Source organism: Bolinopsis microptera, chromosome 2 (genome assembly GCF_026151205.1).
Source record: "Bolinopsis microptera isolate Bmic1 chromosome 2, MBARI_Bmic_1.0, whole genome shotgun sequence".
Classification (NCBI taxonomy): domain Eukaryota; kingdom Metazoa; phylum Ctenophora; class Tentaculata; order Lobata; family Bolinopsidae; genus Bolinopsis; species Bolinopsis microptera.
The window spans coordinates 2412488-2440081 of NC_087073.1; the positions used below are offsets into that span (position 1 = coordinate 2412488).

Consider the following 27594-nt stretch of genomic DNA (forward strand, 5'->3'; position numbering starts at 1 on the left):
TGTGGCTCTTGCTATGTGTTGGTTCAGCCGAATTAATTATTATGTGAAATGAAATGAAATGAAATGAGGTATTTATATCCCGCTCATATGATTAACCAACAACACAAGGAAGGTGGTTAACCATGTCAGAGCGGCTGACTGTGAGTGATGTGAGCAAAAGTGTAAAAAGTGAACTAAAGTATAACTCAGCATAAGGCAAAGACAAAATTAAAACATCTTTTATTGTAAACCACACTAAACTAAATAGAAGCATAAACCATACAGTACATGTAGGTATAATAAAGGTTAGTACAGTGACATAATCAATCAAGAAAGAATCAGATCCAAGTAAGTAAGAGATCAAGGCATAAAATGGAGTGCGGTAAAAAATAAAAGCCAATGTGTCTTGCAAAGTGAAGACAATGGAAAGAAAAACATCAGAACTGATTATATAAATGATTCTTTAACATTCGCTTGAAACAGTTGGTATCAGTGATACATCTCAACATCAGGGGAAGAGAGTTCCATGCAATCGGTGCATGGCTTGAGAAACGTCTGTCATCAACTTTGGATCTTTTATTCTTTGGTACCTTGAGCATGAGATGGTCATCAGGTCTCTTCGACCTGGTCATGGTCATGGTGTTTGAGAGTTCTTTATCCACTACATCCACATCCAGTAGTGCTTTGAGGTAATCAGGTGCAGTACCGTGAACTGATTTGTGGGTTAAAAGACAAACTTTAAAGAAGATTCGTTGGTCTATAGGGAGTATGTGGGCCTTCTTATAGAAGGGAACCAAGTCCGTGGTCCTCTCTTCTATGTTATAGATGAAACGAACTGCCCCATTAAGGGTTGATCTAAGTTTGTTCAATCTGGTCTTGGGTAGATTCATGTAAAGAGAATTACAATAGTCTAATTTAGATATGACCAGTTGTTTCACCAGCATCAATTTAATGCCTTCATCAAGGTAACGACCAATGGTTCTTAGATTCATCATTGTCCAGCTGCATTTCCTTTTGACATTATTGATCTGTCTTTCCATATTTAGAGTTTCATCAAATTTGACACCCAGACTCTTCCAGCTGTCTCCTTTACACTCCGTAGGCAGAATTTCAGTGCTTCCAAATTGCAGTCTGACACTGAGTTCACACTTTTTTAGAACATGGCTCTTTCCTAACACCAGTAGTTCTGTCTTTGTTTCGTTCAGTTTCATGTAGTTGTTCACCATCCATGCTTTTATCTCTGCAAGACATTTGTTTGTTCTGTCTTGGACATCAATAAACTGTACCACACGGTTTGGTTTAAATGAGATGTACAGTTGAGAATCATCTGCATAGAGCTGTATATCAAGACCATATTTGGCCGCAATTTTCTGGAGAGCTTTGATATAAAGGATGAAAAGAATAGGCCCCAAGAGTGATCCCTGGGGAACTCCAAACAGCAGCTCCAAGAAAGATGAAAGAGTATCATCAATCTTAACACAGAAGTGTCTTTTCTCAAGGTAGGACTTTATCCATTGCAGTGCACTTCCAGTAATTCCATAGTCCTTCATAAGCTTTTCCAATAAGACTGTGTGGTCAATGGTATCAAATGCTGCACTTAAGTCGAGAAGTACAACTATAACAACATTCCCAGCTTCAATTTCTTTGTTTAGATCATCACACATTCTAACAAGTAATGTTTCACAGCTATGATTAGGGCGATATCCAGATTGGACTTTTGAGTAAAGGCTATGGTTCGTTAGATGGACATTAAGCTGGTTTAGTACAATTCTCTCTAGGATCTTAGAGAAGGCAGAAAGGTTAGACACTGGTCGATAGTTACTGAGAATATCAACATCAGCATTTTCCTTCTTCAAAGTCGGTTTGATGACTGCTTTCTTCATATCTGAGGGAAAGACCCCAGTCTTCAAGGATGAGTTCAATACATGAAGTAAAAAAGGTGTTAGTTCATCGACACAGTTTTTTAAGAGAAATGCTGGGATCGGATCCAAGCAGCAGAACTTGTTGGACATCTTTGATACCAGGTCTTTGAGTTCATCAGCTGTTATCTCAGAGAAATTATCAAAGATGCAGTCTTTATCAAGAACAGGATCTTTGTCTTTGTCTTTGTCTTTGTCTTTGTCTTTGTCTTTGTCTTTGTCTTTGTCTTTGTCTTTGTCTTTGTCTTTGTCTTTGTCTTTGTCTTTGTCTTTGTCTTTGTCTATATCTTTGTCTTTGTCTTTGTCTTTGTCTTTGTCTTTATCTTTGTCTTTGTCTTTGTCTTTGTCTTTGTCTTTGTCTTTGTCTTTGTTTACATCTTTGTCTTTGTCTTTGTTTATATCTTTGCTTTTGTCTTTGTCTTTGTCTTTGTCTTTGTCTTTGTCTTTGTCTTTGTCTTTGTCTTTGTCTTTGTCTTTGTCTTTGTCTTTGTCTTTGTCTTTGTCTTTGTCTTTTCCTTCCTTCTCAATGGCTTGTCTGATGGTTGCAACCTTTTCAGCGAAGAAATCTTTGAAATCTTCTGACAGTTTCACAGGATCCTTGTAGTTTGGAAGGTTTTGGGTGTCATTTCCTAAAAGCCTGTTGACTTTTTTGTACAACGCTTTAGTATCCCCTGAAGAGGACCTAAGAGAGGTTTTGTGGTGAGCGCATCTTTTGACAAACTCTAGTCGGGAAAACTCATCTCTTAGCTTAACATAATCCGATCTCAGGTACTCAGATCTTGCACTGTCTATATCATCAACTTTATCTTTTCTCCACGCACGTTCAGCAGTTCTTCTCTTTCGCCTGAGAATACGAAGTTCCAGGTCTAACCAAGGCATTGGCTTCTTAGTAATCTTCTTTTTTATGTAAGGACAGTGTTTATCCATTAACTGAGTGAGCACGGTGTTGTAAAGGACAACAGCATCATTCGGAGACATGTCTTTAGGGAAGTTTGTCAGTTTTGAAATTAAAATATCTTCTTTAAACTGTTCTGTATCAATTAAATTAAAGTGGGGAAGTTGGTCGTTTAGCTCCGGACAGTCTATGCAACGTCTATGCAACGTCCGTGCAACAACAAAAGAACCGTCTATGCAACGTCTATGCAACGTCCCTGCACAATGAACACTCTATGCACACTCCCTGCACGGTCAGTCTATGCAACGTCTATGCAACGTCTATGCAACGTCCCTGCACAGTACCATATGAACACCGGCTACTAGCCGGCTACTAGCCGGCTAGTAGCCACTTTTGTAATAACAGCTCCTCAACTTCACATTAACAACCGGCTACTAACCGGCACTTGAAAAGTGGTCACTAGCCGGCTACTAACCGGCTACTAGCCGGCTAGTGACCACAAAGTGGCTACTAACCGGCTACTAAGCGGTCACTAGCCGGCTATTAGCCGAGCTCTAAAGCAGACCTATTAGTAGCCGGTTCTAAACCGGCTACTAGCCGGCACTTGAAAAGCGGTCACTAGCCGGCTACTAACCGGCTACTAACCGGCTAGTAACCACCAAGTGGCTACTAACCGGCTACTAACCGGTCACTAGCCGGCTCTAAAGCAGACCTATTAGTAGCCGGTTCTAAACCGGCTACTAGCCGGCACTTGAAAAGCGGTCACTCGCCGGCTACTAACCGGCTACTAACCGGCTAGTAACCACCAAGTGGCTACTAACCGTTAGTAGCCGGTTAGTAGCCGGCTAGTGACCGCTTTCTAAGTGCCGGCTAGTAGCCGGTTTGGAACCGGCTACTAGTAGGTCTGCTTTAGAGCTCGGCTAATAGCCGGCTAGTGACCGCTTAGTAGCCGGTTAGTAGCCACTTTGTGGTCACTAGCCGGCTAGTAGCCGGTTAGTAGCCGGCTAGTGACCACTTTTCAAGTGCCGGTTAGTAGCCGGTTGGTAATGTGAAGTTGAGGAGCTGTTATTACAAAAGTGGCTACTAGCCGGCTAGTAGCCGGTGTTCATATGGTACTGTGCAGGGACGTTGCATAGACGTTGCATAGACGTTGCATAGACGTTGCATAGACTGACCGTGCAGGGAGTGTGCATAGAGTGTTCATTGTGCAGGGACGTTGCATAGACGTTGCATAGACGGTTCTTTTGTTGTTGCATGGACGTTGCATAGACGTTGCATAGACTGTCCGGAGCTAAACGACCAAGTTGCCGAAGTCAGTTTTTCCTTGAAGGATCGGTTAGTCACTACAAGATCTAGGGTTCCACCTTGGTCATGGGTTGGTTCAAGGGGAACGTGTTGGTATAGATCATACTCCTCCAGGATTTGGTAGAGCTTCTTTGGGTAGTGTTCTTCAGGCTTTTCCATGTGAAAGTTGAAATCTCCAGCAATGATGGGGAAGCCAGGTTTGACTGTGAGGTCTTTAAGGTAGTCTTCGAATTCTTCTAAAAAGGCACACTCCGTGTACCGAGCCTTCTTGGTATAAGGAGGCCGATACAAGTTCACAAGTCTCACAATATCTTGTTGAGATTGTAGCAGTGATTCCATCACTTGGAAGGATTTGTACTTCATGACCTTACTATTACACTTTAACTGGAGCACATCACAAAATAGCATAGCTATACCTCCTCCTCCTCTGTGTTTTCTTGGATCCGAGAGTATATTCCAACCAAGGTCTTTGATCTCCTTTATCTTAGCTGTGTTTCCATCACGAAAGAAAGTTTCTTGTACAAAACAGATGTCACAATCAACTTCTTGAAGATGCTCTAACACTCCGACTGTTTTGTTCACTAGGGATCTAACATTGAACGTTCCAATCCTTAAACTCTTCCTAGGCGTAGTTTGGTCTCCTTTGTCTTCTGTATGTACCAGTTTTTTGCATTCTCACATCCTGCTGTCCTATTCATTATTCCAGTCCGTTCTCTTACATACGAGGGACATAGGTTATCAGAGGCTTTATGGGTCTTTGCTGAGTTCTTCTCCGAGTGTTTACTACTTTTGGCGCAGTTAGAGCACTTTATCTTTTTTACATTATTTTCACTCTTGTTATTACAATCTTTCGACTTGTGGCTTCCTGCACAGAAGAAACATGTTGGGTCTTTATCTTTGGCTTTACAGTACATGGAATTGGCCATGTGACCAAATTCCTGGCAGTGATAACATTGAATGACATGAATTCGGTCTGTGACATGGTGTTCCCTGAGGTCAATGTGTATATAGTCTCTGTTTTGTCTGATTAACTCACGCATTGCTGCAGTGACACGGATGACAGCCGATTTCTCAATCTCATCGAAGAAAACCACTTTTACTGCATCGTCTTTTCCAGAAGAGGACTTCAGTATTTCATTCTTTTCCAAAAGTTTCTCTAGCAATGTCTCCTTGTTTGTGATGTCAGAGGGAATATTCCGAATAGACAATTTGGGGTCCAACTTCTTTCCTGGTTCGGATTTTGATGATACTTTGTATTTATCTTGAGATTTAAATACTGTCTCAGCTTTCTGAAGTTGATCCCTGGTCACAAACTTGAAAGTTGCAGTATTTCCGGACACTGTATAGTTCTTCACTGGGTTGACTTTAAGGGAACCTTTCATTTCCTTTTCATCCTCCTTTGTAATGGGTTCTTCAGAACTCCCAGTCTTTTTCTCCACTGTGAGAATGTGTTTTTCTGCGAGCTTCGTTTCTTCTTGAGTCTTCTTTTCTTTGGGTAGTGTTGCCACCACTGAAGTCAATAAATCGGGTAGTATTGTAGGGAGTACTTCTGCTAGTACCTCTTTGAGCTGTGTCTTTATAATTTCTTTGAAATCTGGTGATTCCTGTTTGGTAGAAGTTGTGGCTTGTTTTGCTCCTAGAACAGTTTTTGTTAGTTGAAGAGCATTTTTGGAGAAAGTGTAAATATCCTGGATAACGACAAGCATGTCTGGTTTGGTAAATGTACCTAAAAGGTCCCCACTAGCTGCGGATTCAATAGTTATCTTAATCTTATTATCTTTATCATCTTTCTTACCTTTAAACTTCAGTGTATTGCAGTTTATCTTTTCCAATTGTTCCTCCATCTTTTTCAGGTCCAACTCCATCTTTTCCATGTTAAACACCCTGCTACAAAGATCAAGGACCGAAAGACAAAATGACAAATTGTCAGTTCTTAAAAAAACTAAACAACTGCTTTGTAATAATTCGATACCTCAAATTATTTGTTATATAGTAGTGTTGAAAGATTTAAAACTAATGTAATCAAGTTTTTTTCCCTTTTAGTTAGTTGTCATTCGGCCAAACATTAAGCAACTTATATTGCAGTACCATTTATCAATTAGTATATCAAAATATGTCATTGTGATTTTGCATGGCTGAAATGTAACGCTAGATTTATATATATAATAATTAATTGAATTTTCAAATTAAAAAAAAAAACTAGCCCATTAGTGGAAGGCGCAGGTTATTTCACCACCGAAAGCACATCCAATTTGATACATTACATATGAAATATGTCTATTTAACAGAAATATGTCTATAACAGCAATGCATGCAATTTGAGGAGTGTGCTTTCGGCGGAAACATAACATGCGTCTTAGTAGAAGTTCATAACACTTGGTGATTGGAAAAATTGGTGCATAGTTCACAGGTGGAATGAAAAACCTGCATAGTTCACAGGTGGAATTAAACGGGGGGGAAATGAGTAAGCTACAAGTCAGTCACAAATGGGAATTGATTCCATCGAAAGGTGTGATAAAGAAAATGTCTTATATACACTCGCCGTCCTAACTTTACTCACTCTACTCACGTCCGACAATGGCGTTTCTCTTGTGGCTAATATGAGCATACAAATGACATTTATACATCGTGCAGAATCACCAAAAGTCTATAAATGTGTAAAAAGAGATTGCACGAAATTGCCTATAGCGCTCGATTCCAAAAGTCTAATTAAATGCAGACCGGCGGAAATACGCGCGGCGTGAATAAAATATTATTTTTATTTGAACCGAATTTTTCGGCTAAAATTAACTAAACATTTTTTCTTTTATATAATAACAGTGTAACTATAAAATATTTTTAATAAAAGAGTGACATTGACGGTTAAAATGCAAAAATTACACCATTTTTTTCGTTTTTTCGGAGTTTTGATCTAAAAAATGAAATATTACAGGGGTTCATATTTGTTGTGCAGTTCATTTTATAATTAAATTCAATTAGATTTATAATGTAAGTATTTTGGAACAAGATAACTTATTCAAAAAATTGGAAATAATTATTTTTATTTTGGCCAATATACGGCGCGCGGTTTTTGTGATTGAACCAGGGAGACTTATTCCAGTCATAACGTAAAAGTAAAGTAAAATATAAATTATGACATAACATCATCACTATAAACGTCTACAAAGTTTCATTGCACTACATGGAAAAATATACAGTGACTATTTCTTCATCAAATTTAAAAGTAATAATTTATCAAATATTAATTATAAATAACAACATCATTAAAAAATGTTTAATTTATTCATACTTCCCAGTGGAGTAAAGATTTATAAAACGTTTCTTTGCTACATAAGGTCTAAGGATGAAACCAAAAATAATCATTGTGTTTTTCCTTATTTCTGACACATTTAGAAATCATATCCTTTTTAAAACTTTCCAATCCAATTTTAAAACTCAAAACTGTCTGCAAGCAGTTCTTTACCTCCGAAGGGAGTTTGTTCCAATAAGGAACAACCCGCTCTGGAAGAAAAGAACACTGAAGATTCTTGACTTTTGTCACACTCTTACTACATCTATTGGATGAAACCAGATTAAGACCTGATCTGCTTGGTCATGATGATTGCAGTTTTTAGCATCTATAGTCTCTCAAACAACATATCAAGGGGTTCCCTGTTCAGTTTCTTCGTTGTATTATGTAGGGGCCGTATGTGCAGTGTGCACGTATTTTGTCGTATTACGATAGAATACAGCTTGTTATGTATTTAACTAGCCACTAAATGCAATGTTAGCTCTGATAAATCACATTTACTTGCACGAACCGGCATATCACGGTTTAATTGAATAAATGTCAGGGAAAGAAGAAGCCCGGTATATTGGGGTTACTGGTATGGAGAGGCCCTGTAAAGAGTTTAACTCAGTAGAAATTAAACATATAAAAAGAAGTTTGATTTGAACCGGGACCAGGTTGAGTGCCCTTTTTCATTCTTGAAAGCGTAGGTCATAGCCAATGACCCAGAAAATGAGACCACATTTTGGGGAGACTAGTTGGTGATGTTTCTTCATAAAGATAACAATATTTTAAGAGACTTCAAGTGAGAAATGCAAGTGGGTATTAGTAAACAAATTGTAAAATGAATTTATAATACTGAGTGCAGAGTGGAAGGAGCTCAATACAAAGGACAGTGTTAATAATTTAGCCCAGCTCACAGGAGCACACGAAATTTGGCGAAAGATTTTGTACAAGGACTCTTTTAAGGGCTGAATTTATTTTGTTGAAGAAGTAAATGTATTAAGTGGCTACAGCAAGCTGATGGTAATTTAAAGAACTGTTGTGGTTAAGGTTACTTAAGATTTTTTTTCCTTTGGAAGGTTAATATCATGCATCTGGTGAGAAAATGTGAATCTTCTCTGCCCAATTTTTATGTATTTCGAATTTTTTGGAATAATCTGGTAAACAAAAGATGCAATGGTATGAACTTCCTTGGTATGAACTTCCATTACATAGTAACTATATTACAAAATGTCGATAACTGTCAACCATTTAGATTAATAAGTATTGCTGTAACTACGAAACTAATATTTAACTTGAATTTTAACTTATAAAAATTGAAAGTTTGCTCAAACAAATAGATTTCTGATTAACTGTTCATTATTAGTAGAATTAGAATATGGCAAAGAAAAAGGAAAAGGCCGCAGCCAAGGAGGAAACTGTGCAAGCTGTCGAAGGTGAACTCGAAGATGAGGAGGTGGCAGATGATAATTCTCCAGGTAAATATTCCTATTAAATCATGTAATGTTCCTGTAGTTTTATAGTTCATAAAATAAATTTGTAATTTGCTGCAAAAAAATAAATTAAACCAAGATCACTTAAAACAATCCATCTAACAGAAGCTTACGCATTGACTGGTGACTACAGAACTGATTACAATGAAATTTGCAAGCGATCAGAGTTAGCCCCTATTCTCCTTAAGCAGAGGGGGCAAAGTCCAGGTTAATATTTTTAGAGAATACCAAATAAGACATTGTTTCTATAAAGTTTATTTAACTTCTATCCTTGAGATAATTTTGTCGTATAATTAAAAATGCATAACCTAATTTCTTCTTTGTTTTACGAAAAAATCTTTGTTTTACTAATTTTGCAACATGTGCAGCATCACTTGGCACAGAACCAGCAGAAGGTGTTCCAACAACATATACTACTAAAGACAAATATGAGTACTTGAAACCATGTGTAGAAGTAAGTCAAATATTATAGTCGTAAATTCATCTCCACAAGCAGTATAGCAATACTTTCAAAACAATCTACACTCACAGGCTATTTGTCTTTCATCTCAGCTAGGTATTTGATGTTAATTCAATTTATAAAGCTAATCGATTCTCCGATATTTCAGGTTGAGCAAGATGATGATAATAAAGATTCTATAAAAAGTTTTTACATTAAAGGATGGAAAGTTTCTACTGGAATTTTGAATGTTCTAAATTTGGCTGCTCCCCAAACTTTGACCACCATAAGGTAAACTGTGAAAAACCCATTTTTTTCAACTTCTAGTTCAGTTAGATATCTACAGTATACCTCTTAACACTTTGATACCACCATTATCCGTGCTAACAAATATTAACCTCAGTTTTTGGCGATGTGGTTTAGACAGGGAAGCTCTCCACATTATTGTGAACATGCTTTCAAAAATTGCAATTAGGAGTGTCTCGTTAGATGGCAACCCTGAGTGTGCAGGTATTTCATAAAATAAATCAGTTAATCAATATATTTCTTGTGTGTTTATAAAAATACCCACTGAATTGAACACTTGTCATTTCCCCAGTTCACGTGACTTTTGTGTACTGATCAGCTGTTAATCTGTCAGGTCATTTCCATCTGCTGTTGTCTGAAGACTGCACAATCAGCTCCCTATCTCTGAGATCTAACAAGATCAGTTGCACTGACATTGCACTCTTCTCTACAGCGCTAGCTACCAATAAGTCATTGACTAACCTTTCTCTACACAATAACTCGATCGAGGATGAGGGAGCTCAGCACCTTGCACGGGTACACAACTTGATCATTTTAAAAAGTGTCAAATTATCAAGTTCTTGCGAATAGTAATTACTATCTAGAATTTAATTTAAGAGTTTCATTGCAATTTTCTTTGAATTTCCAGGATTACAAACTAGGCTGTAAAATATCCTGTGAAACTAAAATCACTACTATATTGGGGGGGGGGGTGTCACGTCCGTCTATGTCCGCTTGTCTCATAGAATCCAAAAAGGACAGGACATAGGCGGACATAGGCGGACATAGACGGACATAGGCGGACATAGACGGACATAGGCGGACATAGACGGACATAGGCGGACATAGGCGGACATAGGCGGACATTAATGGACACCTAAATTGCTAAATAAAATGTTCAATTTTTGCTGTTATAGGGGGATCATGTTTTTTGTCCGTTCGGTACCCTATATTTTCAAAACGGACAAAAAATAGAGCGGACAAAAACGGACAAAAATGGACAAAAACGGACAAAAATGGAAATAACATTTAGATGCTTCCTCCTCCTACTCTTCCTCCTCCTCCCCCTGGGTCTTCCTGATCTTCCTCAGTCCTCTTCCTCCTCTTCCTCCTCCCCTCCTCAGTCCTCCTCCTACTCCTCCTCCTCGTCCTCAGTCCTCCTCATCAGTCCTCAACAGTCCTCCTCCTCCCCAGTCCTCCTCCTCCTCCTGGGTCCTCCTCCTCATCCTTCTCATCAGTCCTCCTCCCCAGTCCTCTCCCAGTCCCCCTCCTTCTCCTCCTCCTATTCAGTCCTCCTCCTCCTCCTCCTTAGTTCTCCTCAGTCCTCCTTCTCATTTCTCCTAAGTCCTCCTCCTGAGTCCTCCTCCTGAGTCCTCCTCCTCTTCCTTCTGAGTCCTCCTCCTGAGTCCTCCTCCTCCTCCCTCTCGGTCATCCTCCTCAGTCATCCTCCTCAGCCATCCTCCCCAGCCATCCTCCTCAGCCATCCTCCTCAGTACTCCTCAGTCCTCCTCCTTCTCAGTCATCGTCAGTCCTCCTCCTCAGTCCTCCTCCTCCTCCTGGGTCCTCCTCCTCCTCCTCCTCCTGGGTCCTCCTGGGTCTTCCTGATCCTCCCCAGTCTTCTTCCTGCCTCCCCTCCTCAGTCCACCTCATCTCTAACTATTCTTCTCGTCTCAGTTCCTATCTATCATCCAACAGTCTCATACTTTCCAGTTCACTCGCTATGTCTTCATCTCAGCTGGTTTGTTTATTCAATGTTATAACTAATCGCATTCTCCGATTTCGGTGGAGATGTCGTATAAGATTCTATAAGTCTTTTACATTAAAGGATGGAAAGTTCTACTGAATCTTGCAATGTTCTATTGGCTCTCCCCAAACTTTGACCACCATAGGTAACTGTGAAAAACCATTTTTCATTCTAGTTCGTTAGATTCTCAGTATAGCTTAACCTCTTAACACTTTGATACCTCCATTCTCCGTGCTAACAAATATTACCTCAGTTTTTGGCATGGTCTAGCAGGGAGCTCTCCAATTATTGGAACTGCTCTTCAAATTTGCAATAAGGAGTGTCTCGTTAGATGGCACTAGTGTGCAGGTATTTCTAAATAAATCAGTTAATCAATATATTTCTTGTGTGTTTATAAAAATACCCACTGAATTGAACACTTGTCATTTCCCCAGTTCACGTGACTTTTGTGTACTGATCAGCTGTTAATCTGTCAGGTCATTTCCATCTGCTGTTGTCTGAAGACTGCACAATCAGCTCCCTATCTCTGAGATCTAACAAGATCAGTTGCACTGACATTGCACTCTTCTCTACAGCGCTAGCTACCAATAAGTCATTGACTAACCTTTCTCTACACAATAACTCGATCGAGGATGAGGGAGCCCAGCATCTTGCACGGGTACACAACTTGATCATTTCAAAAAGTGTAAAATCATCAAGTTCTTGCGAATAGTAATTACTATCTAGAATTAAATTTAAGAGTTTAATTGCAATTTTCTTTGAATTTCCAGGATTACAAACTAGGCTGTAAAATATCCTGTGAAACTAAAATCACTACTTTACAGGGATTACGGATGAACAGAACACTGTTGACCCTAAATCTGAGTGGTAACAAGCTCACAGATGTTGGAACTAAAGCTTTGTCCGAGATACTCACCAGTTTAACACTAAGCCACGAGGAGATTGTAGCAAGACGCAAACTTATTTCAGAAAACAAGTCGGCCCTGGCTACCGACGATGTAAGTTGTGATGGACGGAGTCGTAAGATTTACTTATGAATACTAAACCTCGATCAACGTTCTAAGTTCTAACGTTACTACTTACTAGTTACTGCTAGTTATTTTATACACGTTTATTGGACAACTCTACCTACCCAGATTTAAAATCAACCATTTTAATACATTTTTACAAAATTTATATTTGATACTCTGTGTTAGAATTTAGAAATAGCTGTAATGATCAATCGGCATTAATTAAATAACGTAAATAAGACTCTACAATGTGGTCATACATAAAATGTAAAATCAGGGATACCGATATACTTTTGTATCACATTTCAAAGGCTCCTATAACACTTAACAGTACTTTGTTCTTTGGTACTTCCGACATAATCGTGCGTTTGGAGAGGTTAGACATTTGGACTCCATTGACAACTCCGAATATCACGTTGACTTGGAAGATTTTTTGAAAAGAGAGCTGCTACTTCTGCTCATGTTCTTGTCCTTCTTTGCCCGTTTCTCTTCTCTTTTCACCACTTTCTCGCTTTTCACCTCCACTTGGTTAGATTTTCCCGCCATATTGTGAAGAAGGAGCTGCTTTTCATGTTCCCTGTTTCTCCTCTCTGCATCTAGCTCCGTCTCTAGGTGTCTCCTCAGTCTCCGTTCATACCTGCGAGTTTGAGTTATATTAACTCACTAATTCAGTCGAGTAATCAAGCATCTTGATTTAGTTTAATTGTCCAAATCTTCAGCGACGTATTTGTTAGAAAACCTCTATCACACTATAACAATGAGTGTCACTGTTCTGTTTGGACCAAAGAGATATTTATCTTAGTTCTTTTGATGATATGTAATTTAGCATGCACCGTGAGTAAGTGCATGCTAAGTAAACGATTGTATAAAAGTATAAAGGTACAACACCATCAGTGACTATTAACTATTCACACCCACTTGAGACCATCTAGTAGTGTTACCTGGTTACCTGGTTACCTGGTTACCTGGTAACCTGGTAACCTGGTTACCTGGTTACCTGGTTACCTGGTTACCTGGTTACCTGGTTACCTGGTTACCTGGTTACCTGGTTGCCTGGTTACCTGGTTACCTGGTTACCTGGTTACCTGGTTACCTGGTTACCTGGTTACCTGGTTACCTGGTTACCTGGTTACCTGGTTACCTGGTTACCTGGTTACCTGGTTACCTGGTTACCTGGTTACCTGGTTACCTGGTTACCTGGTTACCTGGTTACCTGGTTACCTGGTAACCATCAGTGACTATTAACTATTCACACCCACTTGAGATCAAGTTTGAGTTTAGAAATCTCGCACTCCATATCATAGAGTCTGGGGTCAGTAGGCGAGGAGAGTAGTTCGCCAATAGAGAGGTTCAACAGAGAGGGGTCCAGAGTAGGTACCAAGGTGTTGTGGTTAAAGTGGGGTTGTGGTGGGGTGTTGTGGTTGTGGTGGGGTTGTGGTGGTCTAGTTCCTGGTTTAGAACGTGGTTTAGTGTTCCAACCTCTGTCACGTGACCTGTACCTCTCTGAGCGTGTTCTGGCGAAGTTCCCTCCTTGCTCCTGCTCTTCATCTGTGTCCACCTGTATCGCACCTACAATGAGTCGATGTTTGGCCATTTATTGGGGAATAGGCTAACTTTAGGGGTTCTCAAACTTTTTGGGTAGTTTATACCTACCCCACACGTTGTCAGAACATTTAGTCTGATTATACTTGGCTACTTGATATCAGCTTAACAATCCTACAATAGATCACTATTTTCTGAGTTCATATTATAATTTATATACGTATATATATATATCACTCTGGACCCCCTATTTCTCACCTGAGATAGTGTGATAGCAAGTAGGGCAGGTTGAGAAGGACTCTTTCCAAATATTGAGGCACATGTTGTGGAACATGTGACCACATCTCATTACGCTCATATCATCTCGTAACTCGTGACCACATATCTTACAACCTCGCATCTTGTGGTAGTCACTGAGTAGTCACTGAGTAGTCACTGAGTAGTCACTGAGTAGTCAATTAGTAGTCACTGAGTAGTCAATTAGTAGTCAACGAGTAGTCAATTAGTAGTCACTGAGTAGTCAATGAAGAGCACCAGTTTGTGAGAGTCACAGTTTTCTAACAATATCAAAATGTTCACTAAACTATTGTAACTGTACAACATCAAACGTTAACAAGCTAAACCAGCCATTTTGAAAGAAAAGCAAACATAGTGCACGTCTTGTTAACTTTGTTTATTTAGCTGACAAGTGATTTTATTCTAGCGCCAAATCTTGATGTTTTATTGTGCCAACTTTACCTGACCATTTACCGGGTTTTGTAATATAGCGGGTTTTGTAACTGAAGTTCGAATGTTTAGGGCCGGTCAGGGAGCGGTTTGTCAGCCAGTAAGCTGAGCCGAATAGAGAGCACTCCAACATTTGGTAGTTCTCCTTCGCACGACAAGTATAGTCGCAGTGTCAGTCACAAGGTACACTGCATGAGCTTGTCATCTATTATGATGTTATGTGGTTATGTAATACCGCATAATGCGTTAATCTAATGCCGCATAATGCGATTATGTTATGCTACATAATGAGATATAATGAGAAATTTGGTCTAAACTGAGGCAATTGATGGATTAAATTATAATATTCTAACCAGACCCAAACATTCAACTGATTTTCATGATTTTGTTCATAATTCCATAAAAGAGCTATTCTTGTGAAATTAATTACTTTTTATAGTTGATCACGTGATTACTCCAATTGTCCTATTCAAAAACAGATGAATCGCCAATTATATGTCTGATGATCACACCCATCTTATGATTTTCTTGATCACTTCAAAATTAAGTAAATTTGAATTCGTTAATATCAAATCGACGCATAAAAATTAAAATGTTTAAACTTATTGATATGACTTTGGTGGTACGAGTCTAGACGACTTACTTCCAAAAAATGCGTGTTTTCTCTAATCTTGAATGATTTCTTTCTGAGTATAAAAAGCCATTGTGTAGAAGCAAAGTATAACAATTGAGTGTTAAAATTGAGAGCACCCTTCGATTTCAGCCGCCAACAACTCCTGGAGGTAGAACTAAAGACAGGCCCGGTAGCAACAGTAGAACTGGGTGAGTACCACCTACAGGTTATTCTCGTGATTTAGCTAATTTGTTAATGACTGCACGTCAAATTGCTCTCCAGGCAATATAGCTGTTCAAGAAAGAGATTAGAGAAAGTTGGCGATTGAACAATGAAGTCTTTTTTGATATGATTTTTTATTAATTATTCTGAATTAACAGGTCTCACACGGCGCTTGACAAGAAAGGGAAGGGTGGAGCAAGTGGAAAGGGAAACAAGAAACAGGACAAGATGGAGAAACCTGGAACTAAAGATGGCAGAAAGTCGGATATGGGGAACAAGGGGAAAGACGACAAACGCAAAGGTTAATAGTTCAATCAGTTCTTCTTTTTTACTATTCATGTTGTAATGCTAAAGCAACAAAGCATATTTTAGCCTTAAATAATTCAACTAGTGCTTCATCGATGTTGCTATTCGTAAATTAGTAAACTAGTCGGTTAATTAAATAGTAAGCTACTTAATTAGCTGCTAATGCTTGCTAGCTAATGCTGATACTTAAGGATCCCGAGCAGGGGCTGCAGACGCTAAAAAAGGGAACATTAAAAAGGGAACAGCTGGCAAGAAGTATCAGGAGGAGAAAGAGCAGGAGGTCTGTTTCCTGTTTTCTATATTTAGCTTTATTTATTCTTTACCCACATTTATTACCGACAGACTTTCTCATATTTGTGTTTTATTCCCGGAAGTAGTAGGAATAATCTGACGCTGTGATTTTCATGCAACTGCAATAGATTGCACCGAAGTTTATGGTTTGAGTAGCTGGCAGCATTAATAACCTGTTACGATTGCGTCGTAACACCACGTGAGCTCGTGTGTAATAGCACGTGATATTTCGAAATTATTACTCGTTCTACAGAGGTGAGAATACCGCGGTTACATTCCAACTCGAAGCGCAAGTTGCATTCCAGCCCTGCTAGTTGTTTCGGGCACATTTGAAATGAAATGAAAAATATCATTTTTATCCCACTTTTATAAACAAGAAAATTGTCACATCGGCTGGCCTATCATTATACTCCAAAAACTAGATATATCCAACTTATGAATATGACAGTAAAATCTAAGAAGTTTTTACTGACAACAATTCAAACAAAAACTTAACTTATTTCTAAATTTTACCTTAATATTAGACTGAAAACTAAAACCTGACTTTTAAGACTCCCCAGCCTGAGGTGGTCGAGTTCAGTAATCCTCTCCTGGAGTCCAACATGTCTGAAAAAGAAGGTAAAATTGTCGTTCCTGGCAACTACGCCCTGACCTGTCTCAACCTTAATAGTGAGTTTTGCAGCTGGTATTCAGATTGTTGTTTCAGTTTTTCAACTTTACCTCATGTCTGAAAATTTGAATCTCATTATGATTCTTAATGACCAGATGTAGTTCGATTAATGTATTAATTTCAATACTTAAAACTTGAGCATTTATTCATCTACACTTTCTCATCAACTGTAATATTCTCTAATCTTCCCTTAAAATGATCTCATGATCTTGACTTTTGCTTTTAACTTAATTCTTTGCACAGATAACGCTATCGACGATAATGGTATTACATATCTCTACAAAGCTCTTCACTTCCAAGAAAATAGCACCATGAAACGTGGAATCAAAGGACTCCTTCGTTTAACTTTAAAGGTGCACACAAATTTTTGGAGGCTTCATGATAAGTTACACATTTTAGGTTCGATTACCCCAGAGATAACCTTAAATATTGCTTACTCTTTGTCTTTAAGCTAGATCGTGGACAAGCAGCTTTCCGTGAAGCTCTTATCTGGAAAAATGGCCCATGTAAAATGTAATGTCTTTATCTAGATACTGAAACAAATTCTACTAACAAGAACCTTCCCATTTCAGAATAACAGATATGACAATGAGAGCAGATACTACACTGAATTGGTCGACATCATGACCCGACGAGACCCCTTCTATGAACAACCTCTCATTGAAGAAGATCAGAGCAATATCACCGCTCAAACTGTATGTCTTTAATTATTACCCCTTCACTTTCTTCACTTTATTGGCCGATGTGGGATCGACTGTATATTGTAGAATGTTGAAATGTTAACATGAAATAAAGATTAACTCTTGCCAACATGAGTCAAAACATCAAAACGTTCTTCTTTGAAAGGTAAACGGAACGCGCTTTGCTATTCTGATGAAATTCTTCTCGCGCAATTATTTTTGTTGCTATGGCAATCTGAGCCGCGCATAAGATATGCCTAGCTGGATAAGACTTTTTAAATTATATTTACTCACTAATGTGTCAAGACTTATTTCAATCCTACTTAACTCACTTTTCTCTTCCAGTGAAAAAGAGACGCTGAGAACGGGACGGTGTTTAAATTAATTCAGATTTAATGGACAACCTACCCGGTACCCTAAAACTTGATGATATCGTTTTGATCTGGTTGCCGGCCTGTGAAACTACTTTAAGCTGGACATACAGAACTCTGAGTGGAGATTTTGAGACAAATTTTCTGTGTAGAGACGGATATTTTAGTTATGAATTTGTAAATAGTTTTTATTTCAACCAAATAAAGTTCTTCGCTGTTTTCTGAAACAATTTAGCTGAAATCTACAAAAAAGGAAATCTAAACTGCAAATCAGAATTTCCTGTGACTAAATCACTCTCTCAAAATCAATCTGAAATCATTACTCAAAATCCATAATAATTTACAAGCACTTAACATTCAATTACTGAAAAAAAATCTGAGACATTAATTTTAAATCTTTCCTGTCAGCTCTTCGTGTGGGAAGGTGAAAATTTTGATAGTTTCTTTTTCTGTAAAAGGAATTGTTCAAATAAAATCAATAACATTTTTAGTCAATTCGAAGTTTAATAATTGATAATTGTATTTTTTAGTCAATCAAATATCCAATTTTCATGAATGTTTGATTTTTTAATTCATGACTGAAATAAGGAAGATAACTCTTTTAATGAGCTCTCTCCATCTTTGAAGTTTTCAACCACTTTTCCTCGCCTGATAAACATCGAAAACACTAAAATCCAAGTCTAATGATTCAATTCGCTGCCTATACAGCGAAATAACAGTCTGTCACAAGTACGGCCTTAAAACCAAATCACAATTGTTCAAGTCCGTAAAGTCTTGCTCATGGAGTTGAACTACTCCAGAGATCCATCTCACATGTCAATATTAGCTGTGCTGCACTTTGAGTGGCTGGTGAATTTGCTGTTTAAGGCGATGTTTTGTTTTGGTTTACGAACAGCTGGTTTGTTAAGACGGGGACTGTAGTAGCACGGCTTCAAGAGGTGACGGGATGGCGGGTGGTGGGTAAAGTTGTCAATCCTTGGTGGGATGGGTTTCATGTTCGCTGCTATCTCCAGCAGATTCTCAATACCTGACAATAGTAACAGATAAGATTGCAATTGGTTGGTAATAGTAACAAAAAACAGACAGCAACCAAATTTCAAAATTAAGATACGAATTGTAAAAACCCTTGCATTGTAAGACACCGTCGGGCCTCAACAAAACGTCGGCATCATAGTCACATATTGTACGTTATCATGGGCTTGTTCATTAAACGGTACACAATGAGAGGGTGCAAAACAAGCCTCACGTAATGCATAGGGGGTGCAAAAAACGCTATTATGTACATTGAATTCAAACAGATGTCACCTGATAATTATTAAGGCTAGCAACTCAATTATTCCTATTTATAAAATGGAACATACAAGATTTATAATTGCCCCTTCTCAATACTACGTGATTCTTAGCGTCAATCTAAACTTTAATGATATAAATACTGACCTTGTTCGCTGTACTCAGGACTCATAGGTACATCCATGAGAACTGGTTCCAGATAGGTGTAACCGGGCTTTATTACCTGACAAAGTAATATAGTCTAAGAGTCAGGTCATAGTTTCACTAAATTTACAACAGAGAATCGGTAACTTTATAGCTGACGGTCATATAAGCTATATTAAAATCTGGTTTGGTTTAAAATGCCGTATTATATTAGGCGAGTTTCACTTTCAAGATTGAACGGCCATGAAACATGAAAGAAGTTCAGGGAAGCAATTGTACACGCTGAAGTAGCAATCAACCAGAAAGAAAATCATTGCAGAGTTTCAGTTTACCGTTCTTTGTTTGTGAATTTTGAAGGAAGTAGGAGGAGTAGCAGGGTTTCTAGGCTCCACAGCCAGTACTGGATGCTCACAATCTCCACTTGTGTCGTAATACCAGTCATCTGAGTTACCTTGTGTAGAATTGGCCGCATATTGCTGACTCAGTGGCTTTAGCATCCTGGCGAAGGGGGGGTATTTTTTCGACGTCGAAACTGGAGAAAATTTCGCGAAAAACGCATGTGAGCCTAGATTTAATTTTCAATACATTTAACATAACATTAACTAAGTATATCATATTTTCATCATGAAAAATGTATTTGCAAACCTGTCGAATTCTGCAGTAAGCTCTCTGAAAGAAATAGGTTTCTGCTGGTTTTTCGGAGATGATTTCGCAGTATACAGATTGAGTAGATCAGAATGTTGAGGCATAGCCCTGTAGGGTTGACATATTATCAATTTCAAAGGCATTGAAATACTCATTTTCCATTTTTAAAGATTCACAACAATAAATGAAGAATCCTGATTCAGAGTGAATTTCTCGGAGACTGAAGGATAATTATCACTGTATTGAGTGCTTCAACTAATATTATTATTAAAGTGCTTAATTCTTGACTTGTAGGCTGTAGCATGCATGTTGTAAATAACGTACCCAAGAGGAACGAACGCTAAACTCAATTAACCACGTGCGCGTTGGCCTGCGCGCGCTCGATTTTAAACTGCACTAGCTGCCGAAATACACTATAAATTTTGTTGCGCCATACATAATAGTGATTTATAGAAGACCGCAATAATTTATCACGTGTCATTTTAACGCGAATCTGTTTGATTTTAAAACCTCGTTCGAACTTCTTGCGTTTAAAACTTGTCTAGCTAGTCACGGTAAGATAGGTTATCTATTACTTTATGCATACTTGTGGCAGACATAACAAAGGTTTATAACAAAGTTTGCTTGGAAGCTCAATTCTGTTTTGACACGTGACACTACACAAGTATTAGATATCCATTCAGTAGGCTGCCAAGATGTCGATGTTGATTCCTAATGTATCAAAAGCATCCATGTTTAAAACGTGCCAATTAACGCAGTAAGCTTGGGAGTAAGTTAACAAGAATAATTTACTCACTTAAACTTCAAAACTTCGCTTGGTGATTTCTCTTTCCCTGCGGACCTGTAAAATGAGGGTTATGAAATTTTAGACAGGAGCGCTGTTTAAATTAACGTGATAAATCCACGTGAGAAGGTAAGTTTAAATTTTCTGAAATTTTGTCGTGGAACATTGTTAACTTTAATATTCTTCAAATAAGAATATCTGAGGTGCTGGAAAAATCAAGATATTTTTCAGAAACTAATTCTTTAGAATTTAAAAGAAGCCATCGTGAATTTTCTAAATTTCTCGATTCACGACATTTAAAAAAATGGTAGCCAAAAACATTTATTGTAACCCCTTGTCATTCGGCAATGGATAGTATTTTTTATATTTACAGATTTCAGTGCTCAAAAACTAATTAAAACAAATTACAACACTACACTATCTATTACATTTATTGAGAATATGAAGATATGAGTATGACGTAGAAATTTCGATACGTTATTCAGCTATTTATTTCATTAGAATCTGTCTTCACTGAGTATATTCAGAAACAATCAGAAATTTGAATGAAAGAAACATAAAATCATGAGACTCAATAACACTACCCGAATCCACCAGTGCACAAAAACTTGTAATCACGTACGAAAATGGTTGTTTTCTGCTGCACATTATATTATAGATTTTTAAATCCACTCTTTGACGCGAGAAGATTAGAACTATTCGAACTACGCTTAATACAATCTTATTGTATCATCCTCAGCAAATTTATATAATTGTAGTTGTGAAATTAGTTTACAACCTCCGCAGTCCGCATTTGAAAATTGCTTTGTCAGCCGATCAAAATCTCTGGTTTTAATGCTGCGCTTTAAATGTAGAATATCTCTGCAGTTGTACATTAATCTTACGAAAAGTTAGCAAGCAAACTCTTGTCACTTGTGGGAGTATTATCAGATCGTTCTATATTATATTTACACACTTACACAGCGAATCGCAAGATTTATTATTATATCACGGTTTATGTAAGGTCATCATATGATTTAAAAGATTTATGGCGTCGTCAGGATGCACGATAACGGTTTCATAACTTCTCAGTGACAGGACTTTGAGAAGGTGGTTTACGAATATTGTTGAACTTTCAACCATTTACCATATTTACCATATTTACCGGTGAGAACGGAGTTAGAACCTATTTGGATCCAAATGAACTTTGAAAAATTTAAGATAGGATCCTCTATTAGAAGTGTATTTGTAAGCTAAATCTGTGACAAATCAGTAATTTTAACACTTAAATTAGATTCTATTAGAGTTCAGACCTCCACAGTGCATCATCCCAACAAATCGGAGGCAGTTTTTGTCGAGCAGTGGACTTCAGAGCGTCACAAAGTATCATATCATCTGACAAGGCTATCTGATCCAATACATCAGGGTTAGAGGTGGGTGTCTCCTCCGGAATGGGGGTCTTGATTTTTGTTGGTGGATAAAGTCTTGTTTTGCTCACTACTTGAGTTATCGTCTGTACAGTCATTTTACTATGAGTTTCAATTTTTTAAGTTTTAATGATCTAGTTTAAATATTTAATTTTGGGGATAAATGTGTCTCACAATCACCATTCATCTCCGCAACATTTATCAGGAAGGGATTTTAGAGCTATTCGTTTTCACACTATCACAGTTGTCACTGAAAACTCAAGAATGACGTCCCATTCAGAATGACGTCATTACTACTCAGGGCACATGTCATTAGTTCAACGGGTTCAGATGTCTGTAACTATGATTATAGGCGATAGAACTGCATAACAATGACATGTAATATGGGTGTTAATAGATTTACTAGACAGAGAACCTAGAATTGGGAGGTAATTTTAGGAATGTATGGGTTTATAGCATTTCGATCTCCAGAACAGTAGAGCCAAGCAAAGAGAGACGGTCGTCAGGGACATGAAAAATTGGTCAACTAGCAGCCTGTAAGCTACACTTTATCGAAACGGTGCTATAAAGAGTACTGATAAGACTAATAAGGACTGCAGAATGAGCTTGTGTGTTTTTAATAATTGATTATTATTAGTGTATTCAAGTTTTTGTTGTGTGGAGGATGTTTTAACTCATCTTGTGTGCCCAGTCTTGCACTGTCAGTATTTCTCGACACTTTGAGCACACAAACTGTAGTTTTCGCGACAATTGTCAGATTTCGTTTTCAGTTCTGTCAATTTCATGCGCTACTAGCTCTACTACTAGTAGTCTACTTCAGCTCATATTAAAGGGAGTTTTCGTCGTGCGTGTAGCGCCCTTCAAGTTTAACTTGGACGGATAGGATTTATAAAACTTCTGATTATAATATTTATACTATATTGTATTTTGTATCTATGTATCTTAGTAAATGGTCATTAGAACCACCGGCACCGTCCGGGCCCAAACAAAAATTATAGATTTTTAAATCCACTCTTTGACGCGAGAAGATTAGAACTATTCGAACTACGCTTAATACAATCTTATTGTATCATCCTCAGCAAATTTATATAATTGTAGTTGTGAAATTAGTTTACAACCTCCGCAGTCCGTATTTGAAAATTGCTTTGTCAGCCGATCAAAATCTCTGGTTTTAATGCTGCGTTTTAAAGACTGTACAATATCTCTGCATAGCAGTTGTACATTAATCTTACGAAAAGTTAGCAAGCAAACTCTTGTCACTTGTGGGAGTATTATCAGATCGTTCTATATTATATTTACACAGCGAATCGCAAGATTTATTATTATATCACGGTTTATGTAAGGTCATCATATGATTTAAAAGATTTATGGCGTCGTCAGGATGCACGATAATGGTTTCATAACTTCTCAGTGACAGGACTTTGAGAAGGTTCCAGGTGGTTTACGAATATTGTTGAACTTTCAACCATTTACCATATTTACCATATTTACCGGTGAGAACGGAGTTAGAACCTATTTGGATCCAAATGAACTTTGAAAAACTTTGAAAAACTTAAGATAGGATCCTCTATTGGAAGTGTATTTGTAAGCTAAATCTGTGACAAATCAGTAATTTTAACACTTTAATTAGATTCTATTAGAGTTCAGACCTCCACAGTGCATCATCCCAACAAATCGGAGGCAGTTTTTGTCGAGCAGTGGACTTCAGAGCGTCACAAAGTATCATATCATCTGACAAGGCTATCTGATCCAATACATCAGGGTTAGAGGTGGGTGTCTCCTCCGGAATGGGGGTCTTGATTTTTGTTGGTGGATAAAGTCTTGTTTTGCTCACTACTTGAGTTATCGTCCGTACAGTCATTTTACTATGATTTTCAATTTTTTAAGTTTTAATGATCAAGTTTAAATATTTAATTTTGGGGATAAATGTGTCTCACAATCACCATTCATCTCCGCAACATTTATCAGGAAGGGATTTTAGAGCTATCCGTTTTCACACTATCACAGTTGTCACTGAAAACTCAAGAATGACGTCCCATTCAGAATGACGTCATTACTACTCAGGGCACATGTCATTAGTTCAACGGGTTCAGATGTCTGTAACTATGATTATAGGCGATAGAACTGCATTAACATTACATGTAATATGGGTGTAATAAAGATATTACTAGAACAGAGACCTAGAATTGGGAAACAAGGAATGGAGGAATGTATGGGGGAGGTGTGATAGATTTTCAGTATTTCAGAGACTTGAAAGTTAAAATCCATATGGCATATTCACCGATTGAAAGACGGTCGAAGTTCAATGCTGTAAAACGTGTTTTTTGCAACTAGAATGGGTTTGGGTGGAAAGCTAGAATGCCAAACTTCTTCTATAGAGCCAACCAATTGTGTAAAACAGTCTACGATGCCTCGTTTGCCCGACTAAAACTTTGGAAACATCCAAGGTTAATATTGTAAATTTCTTAGATACCAAACCAGATTATGCCCCCACATAGGAATGCTACACAGAAAATGTATTGAACTGATTAAACCAGTCGGGTGACCTGTGCCCTGATGAACTATTCGATAGGTTGTGGTGAATATTGTAACCAGTTTATTACGCTTGATCTTAAAATTTCATAGAGTACAAGACTAAAAGAGCCAACAAAAAACCAGAATACCTCCGCCAACAATATTTTAAACTAATGATCTGTGTATGACGTTAGATATTCACTATTTCCACCGTGAAGTGTTACCCTCAAATCTTAAATTAAAAAAACAAAGCTTGCTGATAGCATTTTTGATTGAGTGTTATCTTTCCGCCAACAATATTCAGCCGTTAGTACTACTCCCCCACAATCTGCCGGTACAGCTTCAGATTATAAGCTGTCTCGTCATTTCTCGAGTAGAAAGATTCTACAAATTAATAGATAACAAACGTTCATTTGTTTGGTCCAAGGTGGCTCATAATATCGCAATCTGTGCTCTTAAAAGCAACAAATGAGAGAGCAATATCAAACTACAAACGTAACTAACTGGAAAGAATCGTTCAGAATACTACATGGAGCATGTCAGGTTTTTGTTATACCGCGTCCTTATAGCATAATATTTTGTGCAAATTATCATGTTCCATGTTTCTCTATTGAATACGTATGTGTGTCAGTTAAAATATGATGGATATCTGCACATGCATGCATTTGAGGCCGGTACAAGTATTCCCACGCTACAGTCGAGCACACATTTGCGACTCCTATGCCTATATTTTGAATCTCATTAATCAGGTAATTTTTACATGTTCTCATCCGTTATTCTTATCCAATTTGATCAACTTTCACTAAAATGGCAAGGTACGCAGATACATGCTAAATATATTGCTTGATTCTTGAGAATCATGTAATTATTTTACCTAGCACGAGTGCTCATTAAACAACAATCAAGCAAAACTCGATCACTTTTAAAGCTAGACAAAGTTACATATTCTCTGAACTGCAAGCCGCCGCGAATCTATATTTCACAGTAAGATTCGACTATATCTTTGTGATGAGATAATGAAGATTTTCACAGAACCAAAAACGATCATCGAATTCGAGACAAAGCACGATTTTTCCAACGGAAAAATATCTGTAAACAAGTTATTAAATTACTGATTCCAGGTCGTAGGCTTACATGGCATCCCACAGTGTTATTATAAATAGTTTTTAAATGTTATGGAGCCTGAGTAAAATCAGTCTCAGAATTTGGAATCCGTTTACCGTTGTTTTAAGGCGAAATATTAATCCAAACTGACCACGTGTTATTTAGATCACATTTTATTAAGTATGTTAATGGCGACTAACCTGAGCCTAGCAGGAGAAGCACTGCTGGGTCTGGACGAGATACGGATCTCCTCATCTGGTCCTGGCTCTTCACTCGGGCCCTCCTCTGCAGAATTAGGTTTAGGAGCTAGGGCAGGACTGACAGGAGCCGGGGTTACACTCTTATCTGTTACCGGGGTGAATCTCTCGTCATCTACCTGCAAGTGGGTGTATGTTAACTTATGGTAGGGTGTAGGTGACTCACAAGGATCGGCCAGGACCGCATTTACTTTTCAGGACCGAGATGTTTCAATATGAAACCAATAAAATATTACCCAGCCAATTTTAATTGATGACTCTAAGTATGTATAATGTTTATTGATTATTGATGCTGTAATGGTTTCAGCAGAGCATAATATCTAAAGCAGTTTTTATTTTGAAGTTGTATTCAAAGAAAGTTCTAGTTAATATATATTTATGCAGTGTAAACTGTAAAGTTATAGTGTATGCGATTTCCAGAGTATTCTCCGTTTTGATTTTTGCGTAAACGTTCAACGTTAAAACATTATCTTTGTGGCATCACTATCAGACAGTCTGACTGTATTGGTCTGGATTACAAGATACACAATTATCCTTTACATGAAGGATGATATAAGAAATCTGGAATATTATGTACAGTGCTTTAAGCTGAATAGAGCGTTAGCTGACCCATGACAATTTAAACCTTCATTACAAAGGAAAAATTACCTCGTCATTTCTGGGGACAGTGATGGAATAAGGAACTGTCTTGACCATGTCAGCATCAGTGGTTTTTGAATCCTCTGCCACTTCTTCTGCATTATTCAGACATTTGTCACGCAATTCTTCTGATCCTGGGAAAGTTGACATTTACGGTGAGAAAAACAAGGCAAAAAAACCTTATTATAAATACAACAAACTGAATAATGCCAAGAATTACCTATTTTCGTGGTGTGCTTTCCGATTGACTGCAAAACCTCTTCCGAGGAGTCGTTTATTGTTGGCATATTATTATCTTTTGATAAAGAGCTTTCAGTACAACTATATGCAAAACACTACCTATAATCAGTTTTAAACAGTAACATTTAAACGATCCCATTAACAACTACTTGTCGGATTGGATTGGTTAATTATTTATTTAATTTTCATACAAGAAAAAGCAACAAATAATGTTTTTTAAAATCACAGCCCATATCTCTCACTAAGTCGATCGTGAAACGTTTTGAAAAAAATATATATATTTGTGATATGTTCTGTCTTCCACAACACTTGTGTTCATCAAATTGCAGCTGAGCAACACTGATTTGTAAATTGTACCTGAAAATTCAAGCAACCCCCAGGATCCAAATGCTGGACTTTTCTAATGACCTTGAATCATGAATCACAAATGGAATAGACAAACTGATACCTATTGTTTAAAAATGGTTTGGTTTACTTATGGTAAGGGCACAGCCTGTCAAAAACGCTTTTTACATGATCCATCGACACTGCCTCAAGGTGACTGCATAATAAGGGGTTAAAGTGGAATCATATGATAATAAGCTTGCAGCTTTCGATAACAATGTGTTCAATGTTGGTCTCGGCCTGGTATCATGCCAGTATTGGTTTTAGATCTTTTGCCTATTGTTTTTTAATTGTGTTGGTATAATGAGCTAATATGTACATGTGATATATATAAAAGTATATAGCGAGCATATTTGATAATTATACAGCTATAACTGCCGCATGACAATATAGCTTAAAAATTAAATTTAACTTGAGTGTAGCAAT

General features: G+C 37.8%; 5 protein-coding genes across 7 annotated transcripts in view; 2 read left to right on the forward strand and 3 right to left on the reverse strand.

Moving 5' to 3' along the window:
• Window positions 1-6096, reverse strand: part of LOC134811577 (ankyrin repeat and LEM domain-containing protein 2 homolog) — a 67582-nt gene extending 61486 nt beyond the window's left edge. For 2 of the 3 annotated variants that reach the window (XM_063818545.1, XM_063818544.1), the window contains exon 1: window positions 6071-6094. The gene's annotated coding sequence lies outside the window, so the exon portion shown is untranslated. Of the gene's footprint in view, window positions 1-6070 lie in introns of all 3 variants that reach the window. The other variant, XM_063818546.1, reaches the window with a different exon arrangement.
• Window positions 1-20027, reverse strand: part of LOC134811578 (glutamyl aminopeptidase-like) — a 114401-nt gene extending 94374 nt beyond the window's left edge. The window contains exon 1 of the mRNA XM_063818547.1: window positions 20017-20027. The gene's annotated coding sequence lies outside the window, so the exon portion shown is untranslated. The remainder of the gene's footprint in view (window positions 1-20016) is intronic.
• Window positions 8748-17990, forward strand: LOC134811579 (leucine-rich repeat-containing protein 71-like). Its single transcript, XM_063818549.1, has 14 exons — window positions 8748-8847; window positions 8968-9069; window positions 9231-9316; window positions 9471-9592; window positions 9705-9811; window positions 11807-11988; window positions 12155-12328; window positions 15372-15430; window positions 15602-15744; window positions 15953-16029; window positions 16601-16709; window positions 16954-17063; window positions 17283-17405; window positions 17736-17990. The coding sequence occupies exons 1-14, from the start codon at window positions 8748-8750 to the stop codon at window positions 17736-17738; spliced, it is 1497 nt and encodes a 498-aa protein (XP_063674619.1). The 3' UTR covers window positions 17739-17990.
• Window positions 17977-26860, reverse strand: LOC134811581 (uncharacterized). The gene is made up of 8 exons (XM_063818551.1): window positions 26765-26860; window positions 26554-26678; window positions 25849-26024; window positions 20637-20681; window positions 19841-19948; window positions 19528-19693; window positions 19199-19274; window positions 17977-18788 (listed from the first exon to the last, which is right to left on the reverse strand). Exons 1-8 carry the CDS (start codon window positions 26829-26831, stop codon window positions 18571-18573), a joined length of 981 nt encoding a protein of 326 aa, XP_063674621.1. The 5' UTR covers window positions 26832-26860; the 3' UTR covers window positions 17977-18570.
• Window positions 21050-27594, forward strand: part of LOC134811576 (alpha-aminoadipic semialdehyde synthase, mitochondrial-like) — a 70712-nt gene continuing 64167 nt past the window's right edge. The window contains exon 1 of the mRNA XM_063818543.1: window positions 21050-21060. The gene's annotated coding sequence lies outside the window, so the exon portion shown is untranslated. The remainder of the gene's footprint in view (window positions 21061-27594) is intronic.